The sequence below is a fragment of the Anolis carolinensis genome, chromosome 5 (genome assembly GCF_035594765.1).
Source record: "Anolis carolinensis isolate JA03-04 chromosome 5, rAnoCar3.1.pri, whole genome shotgun sequence".
NCBI lineage: Eukaryota > Metazoa > Chordata > Lepidosauria > Squamata > Dactyloidae > Anolis > Anolis carolinensis.
Genome location: NC_085845.1, coordinates 128,500,714 through 128,515,727, shown reverse-complemented (window position 1 = coordinate 128,515,727; position 15,014 = coordinate 128,500,714). Strand labels below are relative to the sequence as shown.

At 40.9% G+C, this 15,014-nt stretch overlaps 1 protein-coding gene across 3 annotated transcripts in view; it reads right to left on the bottom strand.

Annotated features, from left to right (window-relative positions):
- Positions 1-2,091: 2,091 nt before the first annotated feature.
- tafa5 (TAFA chemokine like family member 5) overlaps positions 2,092-15,014 on the bottom strand; it is a 504,871-nt gene continuing 491,948 nt past the window's right edge. The window contains exons 4-6 of one of the 3 annotated variants that reach the window (XR_010006657.1): positions 14,216-14,285; positions 9,422-9,652; positions 2,092-2,819 (exon numbers count right to left, since the gene is read on the bottom strand). Coding sequence is in view for 2 of the 3 variants with exons in the window: in XM_062982243.1 (XP_062838313.1) it covers positions 14,217-14,285 (69 nt within the window). In the remaining variant the exon portion in view is untranslated. The remainder of the gene's footprint in view (positions 2,820-9,421; positions 9,653-14,215; positions 14,286-15,014) is intronic. The other 2 variants (XM_062982243.1, XM_062982244.1) reach the window with 2 other exon arrangements.

Below are 15,014 nucleotides of genomic sequence, written 5' to 3'. Positions count from 1 at the left end.
CTCTTGTCTGTTTGAGGCTAGTGTGAATGTTGCAATTGGCCAGCTTGATTAGGATTTAATGGCCTTGCAGATTCAAAGCTTGGTTGCTTCCTCCCTGGGGGCATCCTTGTCTCTTCTGGTTAACCTCTGGAATTGTGCGTTTAGTTGGGCATATCTCCCCCTATCACTGTTTGCTTTTGCCTTCTTTCTTGGGCTACTTCCAGTGTCTCAGCAGACAACCATCTTGCCTTCTTGGTTTTCTTTTTCTTTGGAACGTCCTGAACCATGTTGTGGACTTCTGTCCATAGTTCTTCTGGGACTCTATTTATTAAATCTAGGCCCTAAAATCTATTCTTCACCTCCACTGCATATTTACTAGGAATATTTGTGAGATCATATCTAATTGGTCTGTGTATTTTCCTCACCAATAACCACGTCCAGTTTGCCCTGGCTCATAGATCTTACATTCCAGGTTCCCATAGTGTGTTGATCTTTAGAAGATCAGATTTATCATTCACCTCCAGCACCGTCGGCTGTTAGCCTTCCTTTCAGCTTTAAGCTAACTGCGTCATTATATCTGGGGCTAGTTGGACTAGTCCTCTGTTCCTCCCCAGTAGCATTTTGACCATCTTCTGACCTGGGAGTCCTATCTTCCGATGGTATACTGACATTTCTCTGGTTGTACGGTTCCATTTAGTTTTCATGGCAAGAATACTGGAGTGGGTTGGCATTACCTTCCCCAGGGATCATATTTAGTCTGACCTCTCTGCCATGACCTTCCCGTCTTGGGTGGCCCTGCATGGTATAGCTCATGGCATCATCGAGGCACTCAAGCCCCAGCAACGCGTCAAGGTAATGATCCTTTGCATGGGGATAGCTACATTTATGCCTACAAATTGTACAAAATACCTCCACTGAAGCAAAGAAGGCTTTCCCCAAGTGTGGGTCCTGATCCTCTTTGAGACGATGCCAAAAAAGAACCAACTCCTCCCTTACTTAGGAGCCTATCTAAATTGCCTCCCTCAAACATACATATTTTTGAAAAAGAGAGCAGTAGGTGCAGTAGGTACACACTGTGTACTTACTGCACCTACTGCTTAGTTGGGCAAATTACTTTGCTAATGTTTATATCCTACTAACTCTTTGCAACTTGGCCTTTAAACCTGTCATCTCATGATCATCCCTGTCTTGGAACATCGGAGCAATATGAGAGAATGAGATTGGCCCTGACCGCTGGCAATTTTCTATCCAGAATGTATAGAGAATATCCAGAGCTTGCGACTATGCTTTGGACTACAACCTGTAGAATCCATTGCAATCGTCATGTGGTCTGGGGAATTCTGGAAACTGAACTCCTTGAAATTTTGAAGTCAGGAGGAAAATTACCAATGGTTTTGCTATGACTCATTGCATACTTCCTTAGCCTCATCAAAAATTGTATTTATGGCCACTGTCATTGCCATGATCATGGGCCACCTATCCCAGAATCTAGTTTGGGCCATAAAGCATAATGAAAGTACTCCCTGGCCAGCTTGATGCTGGATAAATAAAAAACAGAGTTTGTTGTATTATCCTTTGGTTTCCTGAGGCCCTACTATTTTAGAAACAAAGTTAATAATTCCATCATTTTACTCAATACACTTCACACTTCATGTTTCCAATTTACAAAATGGAGCTCTTCCCTCACCTCTTCCCCCCCCCCCCCCCGCTCTCTCTCACACACAATAAGTAAGCGTATGAAATGCAAGTATGTCAACATGGTCTTGAAGTATTGTTTGAACAGGGATTTTGTTGCATTTGTGCTGCAGAAGGCTAACATGGTTTTCTTGTGCAGAGCACAAATCGTCAATTTATCTTTCTATTCTTCTCCTGTTTTGCATAGATGGATAATGTATTTATAAATGTTTATTTGTCACAATGTGTTGCAACCTCCTGCCTATATTCCAGACAACATATTCATCAGCATGGTAGGAACAGCTGAAAAAAAATTCAGTGACAAAATCTGTTGAGTTTGAGCAATCACAAATCTGTCTTTATAGCATTTTCCCAATTGCTCAGTCTCTTTGTAATGCAAATATCATGGGAAAAATACAAACATAATGCTCAACTTAATTGCCTTGTAAAACCTTTATTCATTTTTCAACATATATTTCCTTCAGTCAACTATTCATTAACTGATCATTTGCTGTGTGCAGATAATATTTATAATATGCAATGCATATCATAGAGTACAAAAATGCTTACTGTACAGAGTTTTTATATAGGTCACTGACCTATCTGGGAATTTATGAAGAAGACCTTATCAAGCTTGTGGTCCAGAGAAGAGTGAAGCATGCCATCCATGCAAATTTATCATGCTTATCAATGCAAATGCCTTCTTCCTTTCAAAACCAAAGGGAAGATTGAGATGCTTCTGTTAGCCCCACCTCACAAGGATTATGATGACAATTCTTTCAAAATCCCAGCATTAAATGAATAAACCCAACTCTCATCTCATTTTTGGGATCACCACACAAACATGGTGAATAAAAACTATGTATGTAATGACCCACATTTCTCTGACTATTTTTAATTTTGATATTTAAAGTGCAATTCAATTTTATTCATGAAGCAAGATTCATTGCAAATTTCAAGGGAACAGGTTTTTTATATACACGCAAACATATCTATTTATGATAAATTCACTTATGTTTGGAAAGCAAAGTTTCCTGTCCCATCTTCCACCATGCAGCCATCTGTGACTTTCTCCCAACTTGGCACTTTGTCAAATTTCAGGCAAGTCTATCCGCTCCTAATATACCACATCACCTTCTTTAAGCATGGACAAATTAACCTTCCTCCTGAAAGAAAATAGAGGGAAACCTATTAGAAGGACAAATTGGAATAAAGTGGAGGAATACATCAAAAATAACAAGACGTAAGGAAAAATGGACCAGGACACATCCATAATTTTTATAAATCTGGTTTTGCCATAGGGGGAAAAAATGGAAGACTAAAAAAAAAAATTTTTCATTTCCCCCCCTTCCCAACCTTCAACCCTCACAGTTTTCCCTATCCCCCTTTTTTTTCCTTTCCTCATCCCACCCCCTAACACTCCCCTCTTCTCCCCTCTTCTTATGGATCCTTTCCTGATCCATATTCCTTACTTTTAACTTTGTAACACAATTGTAAACCCTTCAATAAAAAATATTTTAATTAAGCATGGCTCTCCAACTCTTTAAAATAGTTTATGAAGCAACAGATGGTGACAGTGGGAGCAGGAGATGGGAAATCCTCTGGCCTTTCTCCTATTATTCAGTTCTTTTGACACCCAAGCCAATGTACTTGACAGCAAAGGCATTTGTTGCTTTTTATTTCTTAAATATTAAGTCAAAAAAAAAGTATGGCTGAGATTCTGCACGAGAAGATATGATCTAAAGATATAGCTATGATACTCTCAACCCATGTTTTTCCAGTGGCAGCCTACCAAATCCAGCCATTTTCTGATCTATGGAGGAGATCACTGACTGGGTTGTATGTTTTTCGGGCTGTGTGGCCATGTTCCAGAAGTATTCTCTCCTGACGTTTCACCCACATCTATGGCAGAAATCTTCAGAGGTTGTGAGACATGGATAAACTAGGCAAGGAAGGTAAATATATATCTGTGGAGAGTCCAGGTGTGACAAGAGTCCTTTGTCAGTTGGAAGCCAGCGTTAATGTTGCAGTTAATCACCCTAATTAGCATTGGAAAGGTTTGTCTCTTGCCTGGGTGGCATCCTTTGTTCAGAGTCATTAGCCGTCCTTGGGGCTCCTCTGCCCTCAGAGTGTTGCTTCCCATCTACTGTTCTGATTTTTGAGTTTTTTTAATACTGGTAGCCAGATTTTGTTCATTTTCATGGTTTCCTCTTTTCTGTTGAAGTTGTCCACATGCTTGTGGATTTCAGTGGCTTCTCTGTGTAGTCTGACATAATAGTTGTTGGAGTGGTCAAGCATTTCTGTGTTCTCAAATAATATACTGTGTCCAGGGTGGTTCATCAAGTGCTCTGCTATGGCTGATTTCTCTGGTTGAGTGAGTTGTTGTTGTTGTTGTTGTTGTTGTTGTTGTTGTTGTTGTTGTTGACTTATGTCCTGCCTTCCTCCCAATAATGAGACTCAAGCTGGCTGATAACATATATAAACACAATACAATTTAACAATTAGCTTGAATAAAATATTAATATAAAAGCTATTTTAAAAACTATGAAACAATGTATATAGTTCAAAATGTTAAAATGCATTAAACAACTTATGCAAACCTGAGAAACACTACATTGACAGTCTGTTCTATTCAGTTTCTCAAAATCTGGCAGCATTTTTTTAAACTTGCTGGTGGGAGAAAAGCCAGGACATCCTGATTTTCCAATGGGGTGAGTTCTAAAGTCAGGGAGCAAACACCAATCCTGCTCCCCACCAAATGATCTAAGAAGGTGGTGATATAGAAAAAAGGGCCTCTATGGGAGATTTCAGCACTCTAAAGACTACATAATGGAAGCTATTGAACTTTAAATAGGGTTTCTCATGTCATCATTAACACTTTAAATTGTGCCCAGAAATGGACCGACAGCCAGTGGAATTGTTGCAGCAATAATTGTGTGCTGCCTGTAGCCAGAACCAATCTTGCTACAGCTCTGTAGACTAAATTAGGTTTCTGGCCCTCACCTATGACTTCATCATACTAGAGCTTGGGTCCACTTTAAATCTACTTTAGGGAGGGGGCTTTAAACAGCTCAGACAGACAGGTCCTAGGCCTCACCAAACTACAAACCCCAGAATTCTGAAGGGCAGAAATTGGATTTAAAGTGGATTCATGCTCTAGTGTGATGAGGCAGTTAGTGTGTATTACAGTAATCCAAACGAAGTGTAACCAAGGCATGCCTCACCATTGCCACATCTGATTTTTCTATAAATGGGCACAGTTGGTGCCTTAGCTTTACTAATACAAATGCACTCCTGGGTACCTGGGCCTCCAGGCCTAGGGCATATCTTCAAACCTGAATTTTCCAGTGTCCAGCTATTTTCTTACAATAGGAGCTAGAGCAACATATATACATAGGGATCTCTGGTAGTTTTCTAAGGGTCCTTGCAGATGATGCAATTGTTTATCCAGTGCCTTCTCTGTTTTCCACTGAACTGTATTTAGAAAATACTAGTGAACAATCTAGTCAGGGGTTTTTGTCACTGCAGTTCGTATTGAATTCCAACCTCCTCAACAGCCAAAAAATGAGTTGATGTTGCATAGTTATAAACTATTTTTGTTCATCAACAGGATGTTAACATAATAATAATAATAATAATAATAATAATAATAATAATAATAATAATCCCCCCCCCCGCAGGTGCCACCTTGACGTGGTGGGGGGGGGGGGGTTAACTGCTCCAATGATGACTGAGGGCTGTGCTGGCGGTAGTGTAACTACCGGCAGGTCCAACCAAGCCAGAGAGGTCTCAGCTGAGGAGCAGAACCAAGAGCACCTAACCCATTAGCATTATGGAGAATCAAACCCAAACAAAGTCTATACTGGCTCGGTCGTCGCCCAGGATCAAAAGGACCGCAGTGGATGCTGCTGATTCTGGACATCCATCGACAAGTGGGCTACGGAATCATCAAAACCCAAATGAACAGTCACAGAAGCGGCAGAAATATACAATGCCAGAAAACCGCACAATTATGAAATGCTACTACAAATCTGAACCTCAAAGGCGTGGCTACCAAAAAAGGATGCATCAACTGTGGAAACAAGAGTACCCTGACTCACAGATAACAGAACCCCGACTGGCTGACCAACGAAGATTCATAATCAGAAACAAAGTGTTCAGTGAAGTTGAACTCGAAGAAATCCAAAAAATTTGCAAAGTAAATTACCATCAGACCACAGCACAGACAGCAGCAGAGACTCCAGCAACACTTGGAATGGGGGAACAGATTGAACCAGAAGAAAGTGTGGAGCTTTTGCAAGAATTTGAAAAATCAGCACTTGAAACATCTGCTGAACCACCAGGAACCTTGACAGCAAGACAACAAGAGCTCAAGGATAAGATCATGGCTCATGCTGCAGCAAATGCCATAAGAAAGCGGCTCCCAACTCTAAAAACAGTGCCCAAGAGACACCTGGCGCCTCTCATGAAAGACGTGAATGCAGCACTCTCCACTGTCCAAATAACATCAATTGAACAAACAAACCAGTATGCCTACAGTACAGCAGTGATAGTAACAGAAGAGCTTGGGCTCCTACAACCAAGGCAGCCCCAAAGAAAATCGACTGGAAAACCAAAGTGGAAGGTCAGGCTAGAGATGAAAATCAAAAAGCTTAGATCAGATGCAAGTAACCTGAAAAATATGAAAGAGAAGAAACTGAAGTATGACAAAATCAAGCAATACCTGATCAGAAAGTACTGGCTGAACACCAGAAAAATTGAAGAAGCTTTGGAAATCGTGAAAGAACAAATTACAGCAACAGCCAGAAAAATTGAAAGATATGAAGCCAGAATCATCCAGTACAGACAAAATCAACTGTTTCAATCAGACCAAAGACGGTTCTACCAGAGTCTGAACCAAACAACAGACACAGTAACCATAAAGCCAGAGAAAACTGCAACAACGAAGTTCTGGAAAGAACTTTGGGAAAATAATAAAAACTACAACAAAAACGCTGGGTGGATAAAGGAGTTCGAAGGAAAATTCTCACAGAACAAAATGGAACAGATGGAAATAACAACTGAAATGATCAGCAAACGAGTGCAAAAAGTCAAGAACTGGACATCGCCTGGTAGTGATCAACTTCATGGATTTTGGCTCAAACATCTGATTAGTTTACATAGAAAAATGGCCCAACAATTCAATGAGATGCTGCAGAAAGGAAGTATCAGTGAATGGCTAACAACTGGAAGAACATACCTGATACAAAAGGATCCAGCAAAAGGAGCAGCACCAGGAAACTACAGGCCAATAACGTGTCTGCCCACTATGTTTAAACTACTGACTGGCATCATAGCTGACAGAATTCAAGACTATCTTGAAGAAAAAAACATCTTGCCAGATGAACAGAAAGGCAACAAACGGAAAAGCAGGGGCACAAAAGACCAGTTATTGATTGACAAAATGATTCTGGAGAACTGTAAGAGCCGAAAAGCTAATCTTCACATGACGTGGATTGACTACAAAAAGGCCTTTTACTCACTCCCACACAGCTGGATCATCAAGTGCCTGGATGCCATCGGGATTAGTAAAAACGTTGGCACCTTCATTGAAAACATGATGGAGCACTGGAAAACTGAACTGTTTGTTGGAAATGAAAGCTATGGACTTGTCAATTTTCCAGGGAGATTCATTGTCCCCTCTGCTTTTCATTATTGCCATGATCCCTCTGTCAACAATCTTACAAAAAACAAATCTCGGCTATCAAACATCTAAGAATTCTCACAAAATTTCGCATCTGATGTACATGGATGACCTGAAGCTATATGGGAAAACGGAAACTGAAATCCAGTCTCTGACCAACACTGTCCGAATTTTTAGCACTGATATCAACATGGAGTTTGGTTTGGACAAATGTTCGACAGTGGCATTGAAGAAGGGAAAAATCATTGAAAGTCAGGGCATCAATATGCCCAATGGCCAAACAATAAAGTGTCACCAGCCAGAGGCCTATAAATATCTGGGCATATTACAGCTGAACAACATCAAGCATGAACATGTGAAAACTGTGGTCAGCAAAGAATACACACAAAGGGTCAGAAAAATTCTCAAAAGCAAGCTCAATGGAGGCAACACCATCAAGGCCATAAACACCTGGGCCATACCTGTCATAAAATATACTGCTGACATCATAAACTGGACACAGATGGAACTGGACAATTTGGACAGAAAAACAAGAAAACTCATGACCATTCATCATTCCCTGCACCCTCGCAGTGATGTTGACCGGCTCTATCTGCCTAGAAGATCAGGGGGCAGAGGATTCTTGCAAGTAAAACAAGCAGTCAAAGAAGAAGAACATGCCCTGGCAGAATATGTAAAGCAAAGTGAAGAACCTGCTTTGATTGAAGTCAAAAATCAGAAACTCCTCAAAGCACAGCAGACAAAAAATCAGTACAAGAAAACCGCACTACAAACTAGAGCTGACAGCTGGCACAACAAAAGACTGCATGGAAAGTTCCTTGACAAAATTGAAGGAAAAGCTGACAAGGAGAAGACCTGGCTCTGGCTCACGAATGGGACCCTGAAGAAGGAGACAGAAGGCCTGATCCTTGCAGCCCAGGAGCAAGCCATCAAAACAAATGCAATCAAGGCCAAGATCGAAAAATCAGCTGATGACCCAAAATGCAGACTGTGCAAGGAAACCGACGAAACCATTGGTCATATCCTCAGCTGCTGTAAGAAAATTGCACAGACAGACTACAAACAGAGGCACAACTCTGTGGCCCAAATGATTCATTGGAACTTATGCCTCAAGTACCACCTCCCTGCAGTAAAGAACTGGTGGGATCACAAACCTGCAAAGGTTGTGGAAAATGAACACGCAAAGATACTGTGGGACTTCCGAATCCAGACTGACAAAGTTCTGGAACACAACACACCAGACATCACAGTTGTAGAAAAGAACAAGGTTTGGATCATTGATGTTGCCATCCCAGGTGACAGTCGCATTGATGAAAAACAACAGGAAAAACTCAGCCACTATCAGGACCTCAAGATTGAACTTCAAAGACTCTGGCAGAAACCAGTGCAGGTGGTCCCGGTGGTGATGGGCACTCTGGGTGCCGTGCCAAAAGATCTCAGCCGGCATTTGAAAACAATAGACATTGACAAAATTACGATCTGCCAACTGCAAAAGGCCACCCTACTGGGATCTGCACGCATCATCCGAAAATACATCACACAGTCCTAGACACTTGGGAAGTGTTCGACTTGTGATTTTGTGAAACGAAATCCAGCATATCTATCTTGTTTGCTGTGTCATACAACGTTGTTGTGTCAATAATAATAATAATAATAATAATAATAATAATCTATTTTTATACCCCGCCTCCATCTCCCCGAAGGGACTCGGGGTGGCTTACATGGGGCCAAGCCCAGATAAAACAGCAAACCAAAATAAAATAACATCATGAAATACAAACACAGGCATTAAAATTTAACACTTTGAACATAGTAAAAGCATAAAATGATAATCATAGTAAAAACATGGGTTTGGCACCCAAGTAGAGGGGGTAAAATGAATTGGGCAAAGTGCAACGAGTGATTATTGTAACACGAGGTAGTTGATTAAGTGCTACAGTCAATGGGAGAGCAACGTGGGGTGGGGTGAACACTGTGACTATTAACAACAACAACAACAACAACAACAACAACAACAACAACAACAACAACGTCACTCATAAGTTAAGATATACCAAAACCCAAGATCCACTAAACAAATTATACCTGTATTGGCCAACCAAAAAGCAGAAAAGACATCATGTAAGTTTTTAAAATGTCACTGGTTTATTCATCAGATAAAACTGTTGAATAAAACTTTAGAGGAGAAGAAAAGCGATGATGTTAAGAGTCTCAGGTCTACATTTCATCTCAGATGGTACTTTTGCTGTCTGTTGAGATTGTGTGGAAAGATCTCAATATAGGCAGGGGCCATTCCTCTTCTTGGCCACATGGGGACTAAGAACAAAGAGCAATAAGACACAGTTAATACAATTTCAATTCTACTAGCAATAGCAAAGGAATTTTCCTTAAGATCCAGGCTATCCTTGTCCTGTGCAAAGCTGACTGCTTCTTTCTCTCACAAAGAACACTAACTTTCTCAGGAAGTTCCAGTATTGCTACATTTGGAAAAACATTTTAAGTTGCTGTATAGGAGCTTATCTGCACTGATCACTTAGGTTGATTTTGAAACAGTTTGGGAGAAATAGTTTTTGTTATGCAGATGGTTAGATTGACATATCTGGCACAGTTTTGTGGCCAGGAAGGTGATTACATTAACCATAGAAGATGACCTCAAACTGTTTCCAGAATTGACATTATCCATAGCTTAAGAGTTGCCAGAGAATGCAGATTTCCCCCGATTTCTGGTTGAGAGGCCCAGCTATGCATTTGGGGTGTTTTTGGCAGCTCACCCCCACTCTGTGTTCTGAATTTTACAAAGCACTCCAGTATGGGCACTATTGCATTCACCATGCAATATGGTTTAGATTTGGGGCTTGCTGAAGTGCATGAAGGGGTATAACTCAGATTTCCTCCCAACTTTGCTTAAGGTGCTTTACTGGCCTTAATTTGCATTGCAGCATACTTTGGCAGCATGTGTTTTTTTAGCTACTGCTATTTATACTCTGTCATCATTGGCAGGCTATTTGCCCAATCCACAGGCCCAAAATTTCCACCAGACCATCTGGGGAAGGCCAGCTCCAGGGCCGGCCCTAGGTAATTTTTTTTTACTTTTTTTAAAAATTGTAAATAGTGCTATATATACAAATTATACAAGTGTTCAGAACATTTTTCATCAGTAACACATGTTTACATTTTTCCTCATTTTTCTCCCTCCCTCCCCTCCCTCCCCTCCCTCCCCTCCCTCCCCTCCCTCCCCTCCCTCCCCTCCACAGGAACAGTTTACAAATTTTCTATATTTATTACAATTGTTCGATCATGAGGATAATCTTGTTTAATTCCTTATATTTGTCTTTCCCCTTTGTTCTGTAAATTAAGTCTTTCCATTTTGCCTCCCATGTCTTTCTGATTTGGCCTTTTCTATAGTAACTTTTCCTTTCGCTAATGTAGTCTTGGAGGAGATAGTCTGCTAAATATTTATACCATGTTTTAATATCCCATTTCTTTTGGTCCTTCCAGCCTAAGGCGACTGTGGCTTTAATTGCATCTAACATATAATTTATTAATTGTTCCCATTTTTTAGTTCCCCCTTCACCTTCAATTTTCTGGAGGAAAAATTGTCTCTTGTTCCAATCTATTTTTATTCCTAATAGCTCCTCCATTTCTTTCTTAATTGTTTTGTGGAACTTTTGTATTTTTTCGCAATCCCACCACATGTGGGTGTATGTTCCGGTTTTCCCACAGTTGTGCTAACATTGTTTTGGGGAAGTTCTGGTTATATGGGCTAGTTGAACAGGTGTTCTATACCATTTTGTGTGAATTTTACGTTGCATTTCCTTTATCTTTAAATGTTTTATTTTATTAATTGAATTTATCCAATTTTCTATTTCTCTCTCATTACAACTTAGTTCCTCCTTCCAGATTTCTATCAAGGTATTTTTTATATTGTATAGTTTTCCTGTGATTATTTTATAAATGTATCCCATGGTTCCTTTATCTTTATCTGCTTTCCATTTTATTATTTTATCAAGATCTGTCTCTGGGATTTCCTTGCTCTTCCATTCTGTTAACTTTTTAGATAACCCTCTCCATAATAACCAATTTCCGTGACCTCATTTATCTTTTAGCTCCTCCCATTGCATTACTGTTCCATCAGGTTTTAATATGTCCTGGATCTTTGTTATGCCATGTTGTTTCAATTTCTTTAACATGTTCCGGTATAACTGGGGATTTCTATTCTCTATGGAACCTATTGGGAACATATCTATTTTATTTATTGTAAGTTTATCTTGCCATTTTTCCCAGCATGTCATTGTTGAGGTCAGAGGACCTCCTTTTAAGTTTTTTAATTCTCTTTTTCCTATTTTCTCCATTAAACATGATCCATATTCCCATCCATTTGTTAATTTCTCTAATCTAGCCCACCTTTTGGGCTCGCCAATGTCCAGTTCGAGTAGCCTGGCCAATTGGCAAGCTTCGAAATAGTTTTGGAGGCAAGGTGCTCCCCAGCCTCCATTTTCCTGTCGACTGAAGAATACTAAATTTGAAATTCTATTTTTGCTAGAGCCAATTATCCATGTTTTTATTGAATTATCCCATTTTTTAATTATTTTAGGGGGGGTTATAAATGGAAGAGTTTGGAATAGATGCAAGAATTTAGGTAGTATCATCATTTTGTATGCTTTTAATGTCCCAGTTCCATTTTTTCCATTTGTTAATTTGTTTACTTACTTTTTTCCATAATTGGTTATAATTTGTCTGAATTATATTATTTAGGTTTTTTGGGATGTAAATACCTAGATATTTTAACTTCTTTCCCTCCAATTTCACCCCTAGGATAGATTGAACTTCTTTCAGCTCCTTCCAATTTAGGTTTTTATGTAAAATTTCTGATTTTTCAATATTGATGGCGAGACCTGAAATCTTTTCAAATTTTTTAATTATTTTTGTTACTGCCTTTACAGATTCCTTTATTCCACCTATTAGGACTACTGCGTCATCCGCGTATAAATTAATTTTTATTTCTTCTGTATCCAATTTATATCCTATTATATTTTTGTCTGACCTAATTAGATTGGCTAAAAGTTCTATCGCTAAGGCAAAGAGTAGTGGAGAGAGAGGGCAACCTTGTTTGGTTCCACTTTTGATTTTAATGGTTCTTGAATTAGATCCATTTATTATAACCTCCGCTTGGTTTTCTTTATATAATTCTGTAATTATTCCACGCATCTTTTCCCCCATATTACACTCCTCACATAATTTGATTAAATAATTATGATTTATTGTATCAAATGCTTTGTAAACATCAAGTTTTATTAGGAGTAATTTTGCTTTCTCTCTTGTTGTGTGGTCAATTACATTAAGAATGTTTCTGATTGGGTCAGCAATCGTTCTTTTTAAAATAAATCCATACTGGTCTTCCTCAATTAATGTGGGCATTATCTCTTAGGCCCTAGGTAATTTTGAAGTGTAAGCAAGCAGTATTTTTGGTGTCCCCTCCCTAAACCAAGTGCTCCTCCTACGCTCTTTCCCCTGCCTCCTGGCCTGCTTGCCTCCACTTCTCTCTCTGCCGGGCTCAGTCGCCCTCCCACTGCCCCTCCAAAGCCAGGAGGGAAAAGAGTGAAGGAGCACCCATCCAGGAGATGGGCACAGGAGAGATCTTCACCAGGTAGTAGCAGAACCCTTGTCTCTTTCAAATGACCCCTTGAGGTTCTGTTTTGGAGGTGAGAAAGTCTCCACTCACCAGGATATGCTTGAAGAGCACGTTGTCCTTTGGTGGGAGGCTCACTGATGGCATGGCAGCCTGTGCTCCTCTCCTGGCTCCTACTCTCGGCCTCCCTTCACCGCCTCAAGGGAGTGCCTCCCTGCCAGGCCACCGCTGTCCCTACCACCATCAACTCACCTCTACGACCAACTGAGCCTCAGCTTGCTGCCACTGCTACAGCCGCTCAGCCTCCCCGCGACCGGTTACCCCTTGTTTCTCTCTCAGCCACTTCACGTGGTTACAGAACAGTGGAACTCGCAGTCTGGGAAAACAATTGAAGCAGCTGCCTCATGGCACGGGGATGGGTGTTCCTTCGCTCTTCCCCCCTCCTGGCCTTGGAGGGGCAGTGGGAGGTCGAGGGAGCTGCAGGCACTTCTGTTGGGTACTCCTTCACTCTTTCCCCTCCCGGCTTTGGAGGGGTGGTGGGAGCCTCCCACTGCCCCTCCAAAGCTGGGAAGGGGGGGAGAGCAAAGGAGCACCCAGCCCCAAGGCTGCGGCGTGGGAAAACAACAGAAGCAGCTGTGGGGCCTCGAAGTGCAGGGATGGGTGCTCCTTTGCTCTCCTCCCTTTCTCGGCTTTGGAGGGCTGGTGGAAGAGCAAGGGAGCCACAGGCACTTCTGTTGGGTGCTCCTTTACTATTTCCCCTCCCAGCTTTGGTGGGTGGTGGGAGGACGAGGAAGCCTGGCAGAAAGAGAAGCGGAGGCAAGAGGTCAGCTTGGAGGCAGGCTAATCGTGCTCTTGGAGGTGCCTCAACTGCGCCCCCTAGAGGATTGCGCCTTCCACAGTTGCGTAGTTCACGTATAGCTTGAACCACCCCTGGCCAGCTCACAACTGCAAACGACTGCTGGGAGTTGCCATGTGCTCCCTAACTGCTCCCCCCTTATCCTGGGAACAAAGGAGCCTGCTGATACTGGCACCATCTCTACTGCAGTTTGAGGAGCTAAACAGAAAAACCCAAGGAGACAAAGTGAACAACCAAACGTGAAAATGAAGACAAATACTTCAAACCCAGCAACATTTTGTAGTTCAAGTAAGATTCTTGTAGCCCATAGAGGAAGTTATCTGTGACATTTACTATCCAGGAAAACACGAATGACAGCGTGATAGGCTGTGCTGCATGTTAGATTTTTGTTTACCTCATTTAAGCTCTTGGAGTTGCAGAGATATATTGTGGAGCAGAATGTTAGCTCTGGGCAGGGAGCCAGCCTAAGTATGAACAAAGATAAGATTGAGGTAATACCTGGCTTATAATAATAACAAGTCCAATAATATAAGATTACTGGCTTTATGCCAGCAAAACACCATCACACCTGTACTCAAGAAAAGGAAACACCATTAGGTCAGTAGAGAAAATAAACCTGAAAAGATACACTGACTGAAACAGTAGAATAGTAATGATGCCCACTTTACCTTAGACTCCTCTTTTGATTGTTTGAGAGAACAAAGGTGAGTGTATATTTTTTCCAAATGACTGATTAAATGAAATCCAGTATAAAATGAAAGCCTTGAGAGCAGCAAAGCACCAGATTTTGCTCACAATAAACTGGCCCAGTCCTGCTGCTAGGCAATTGCTGATAATCCAAACTCCAGTGTATAGCACAATATTTTTTCTTGATGAAGTTTGTAATTCAATACCTAAAGGAATGCTGGTATATAGACATGCTAGGAGAGGGTGTGTAATATCTTGCTATAGAAGTATATTTGTTATAAGGAGATGCCTAGACTGATTCAAGGTCTCTGTAAGCTATGCTATTGAAGATACAGCTTTCATATTACACAGTGTACTTATTTTTGATATCTGCATTACTAGTCAAGCATTTGTATAGATTTGCTATCCGTTTTGGTTTGTTTTATTCGTAAGGCCCATTTTTATTTTCAAGTGCCTCTCCCGAAAACGGGTGCCTTTCTGAATGACCTTTTTCATTCTGGATCTGA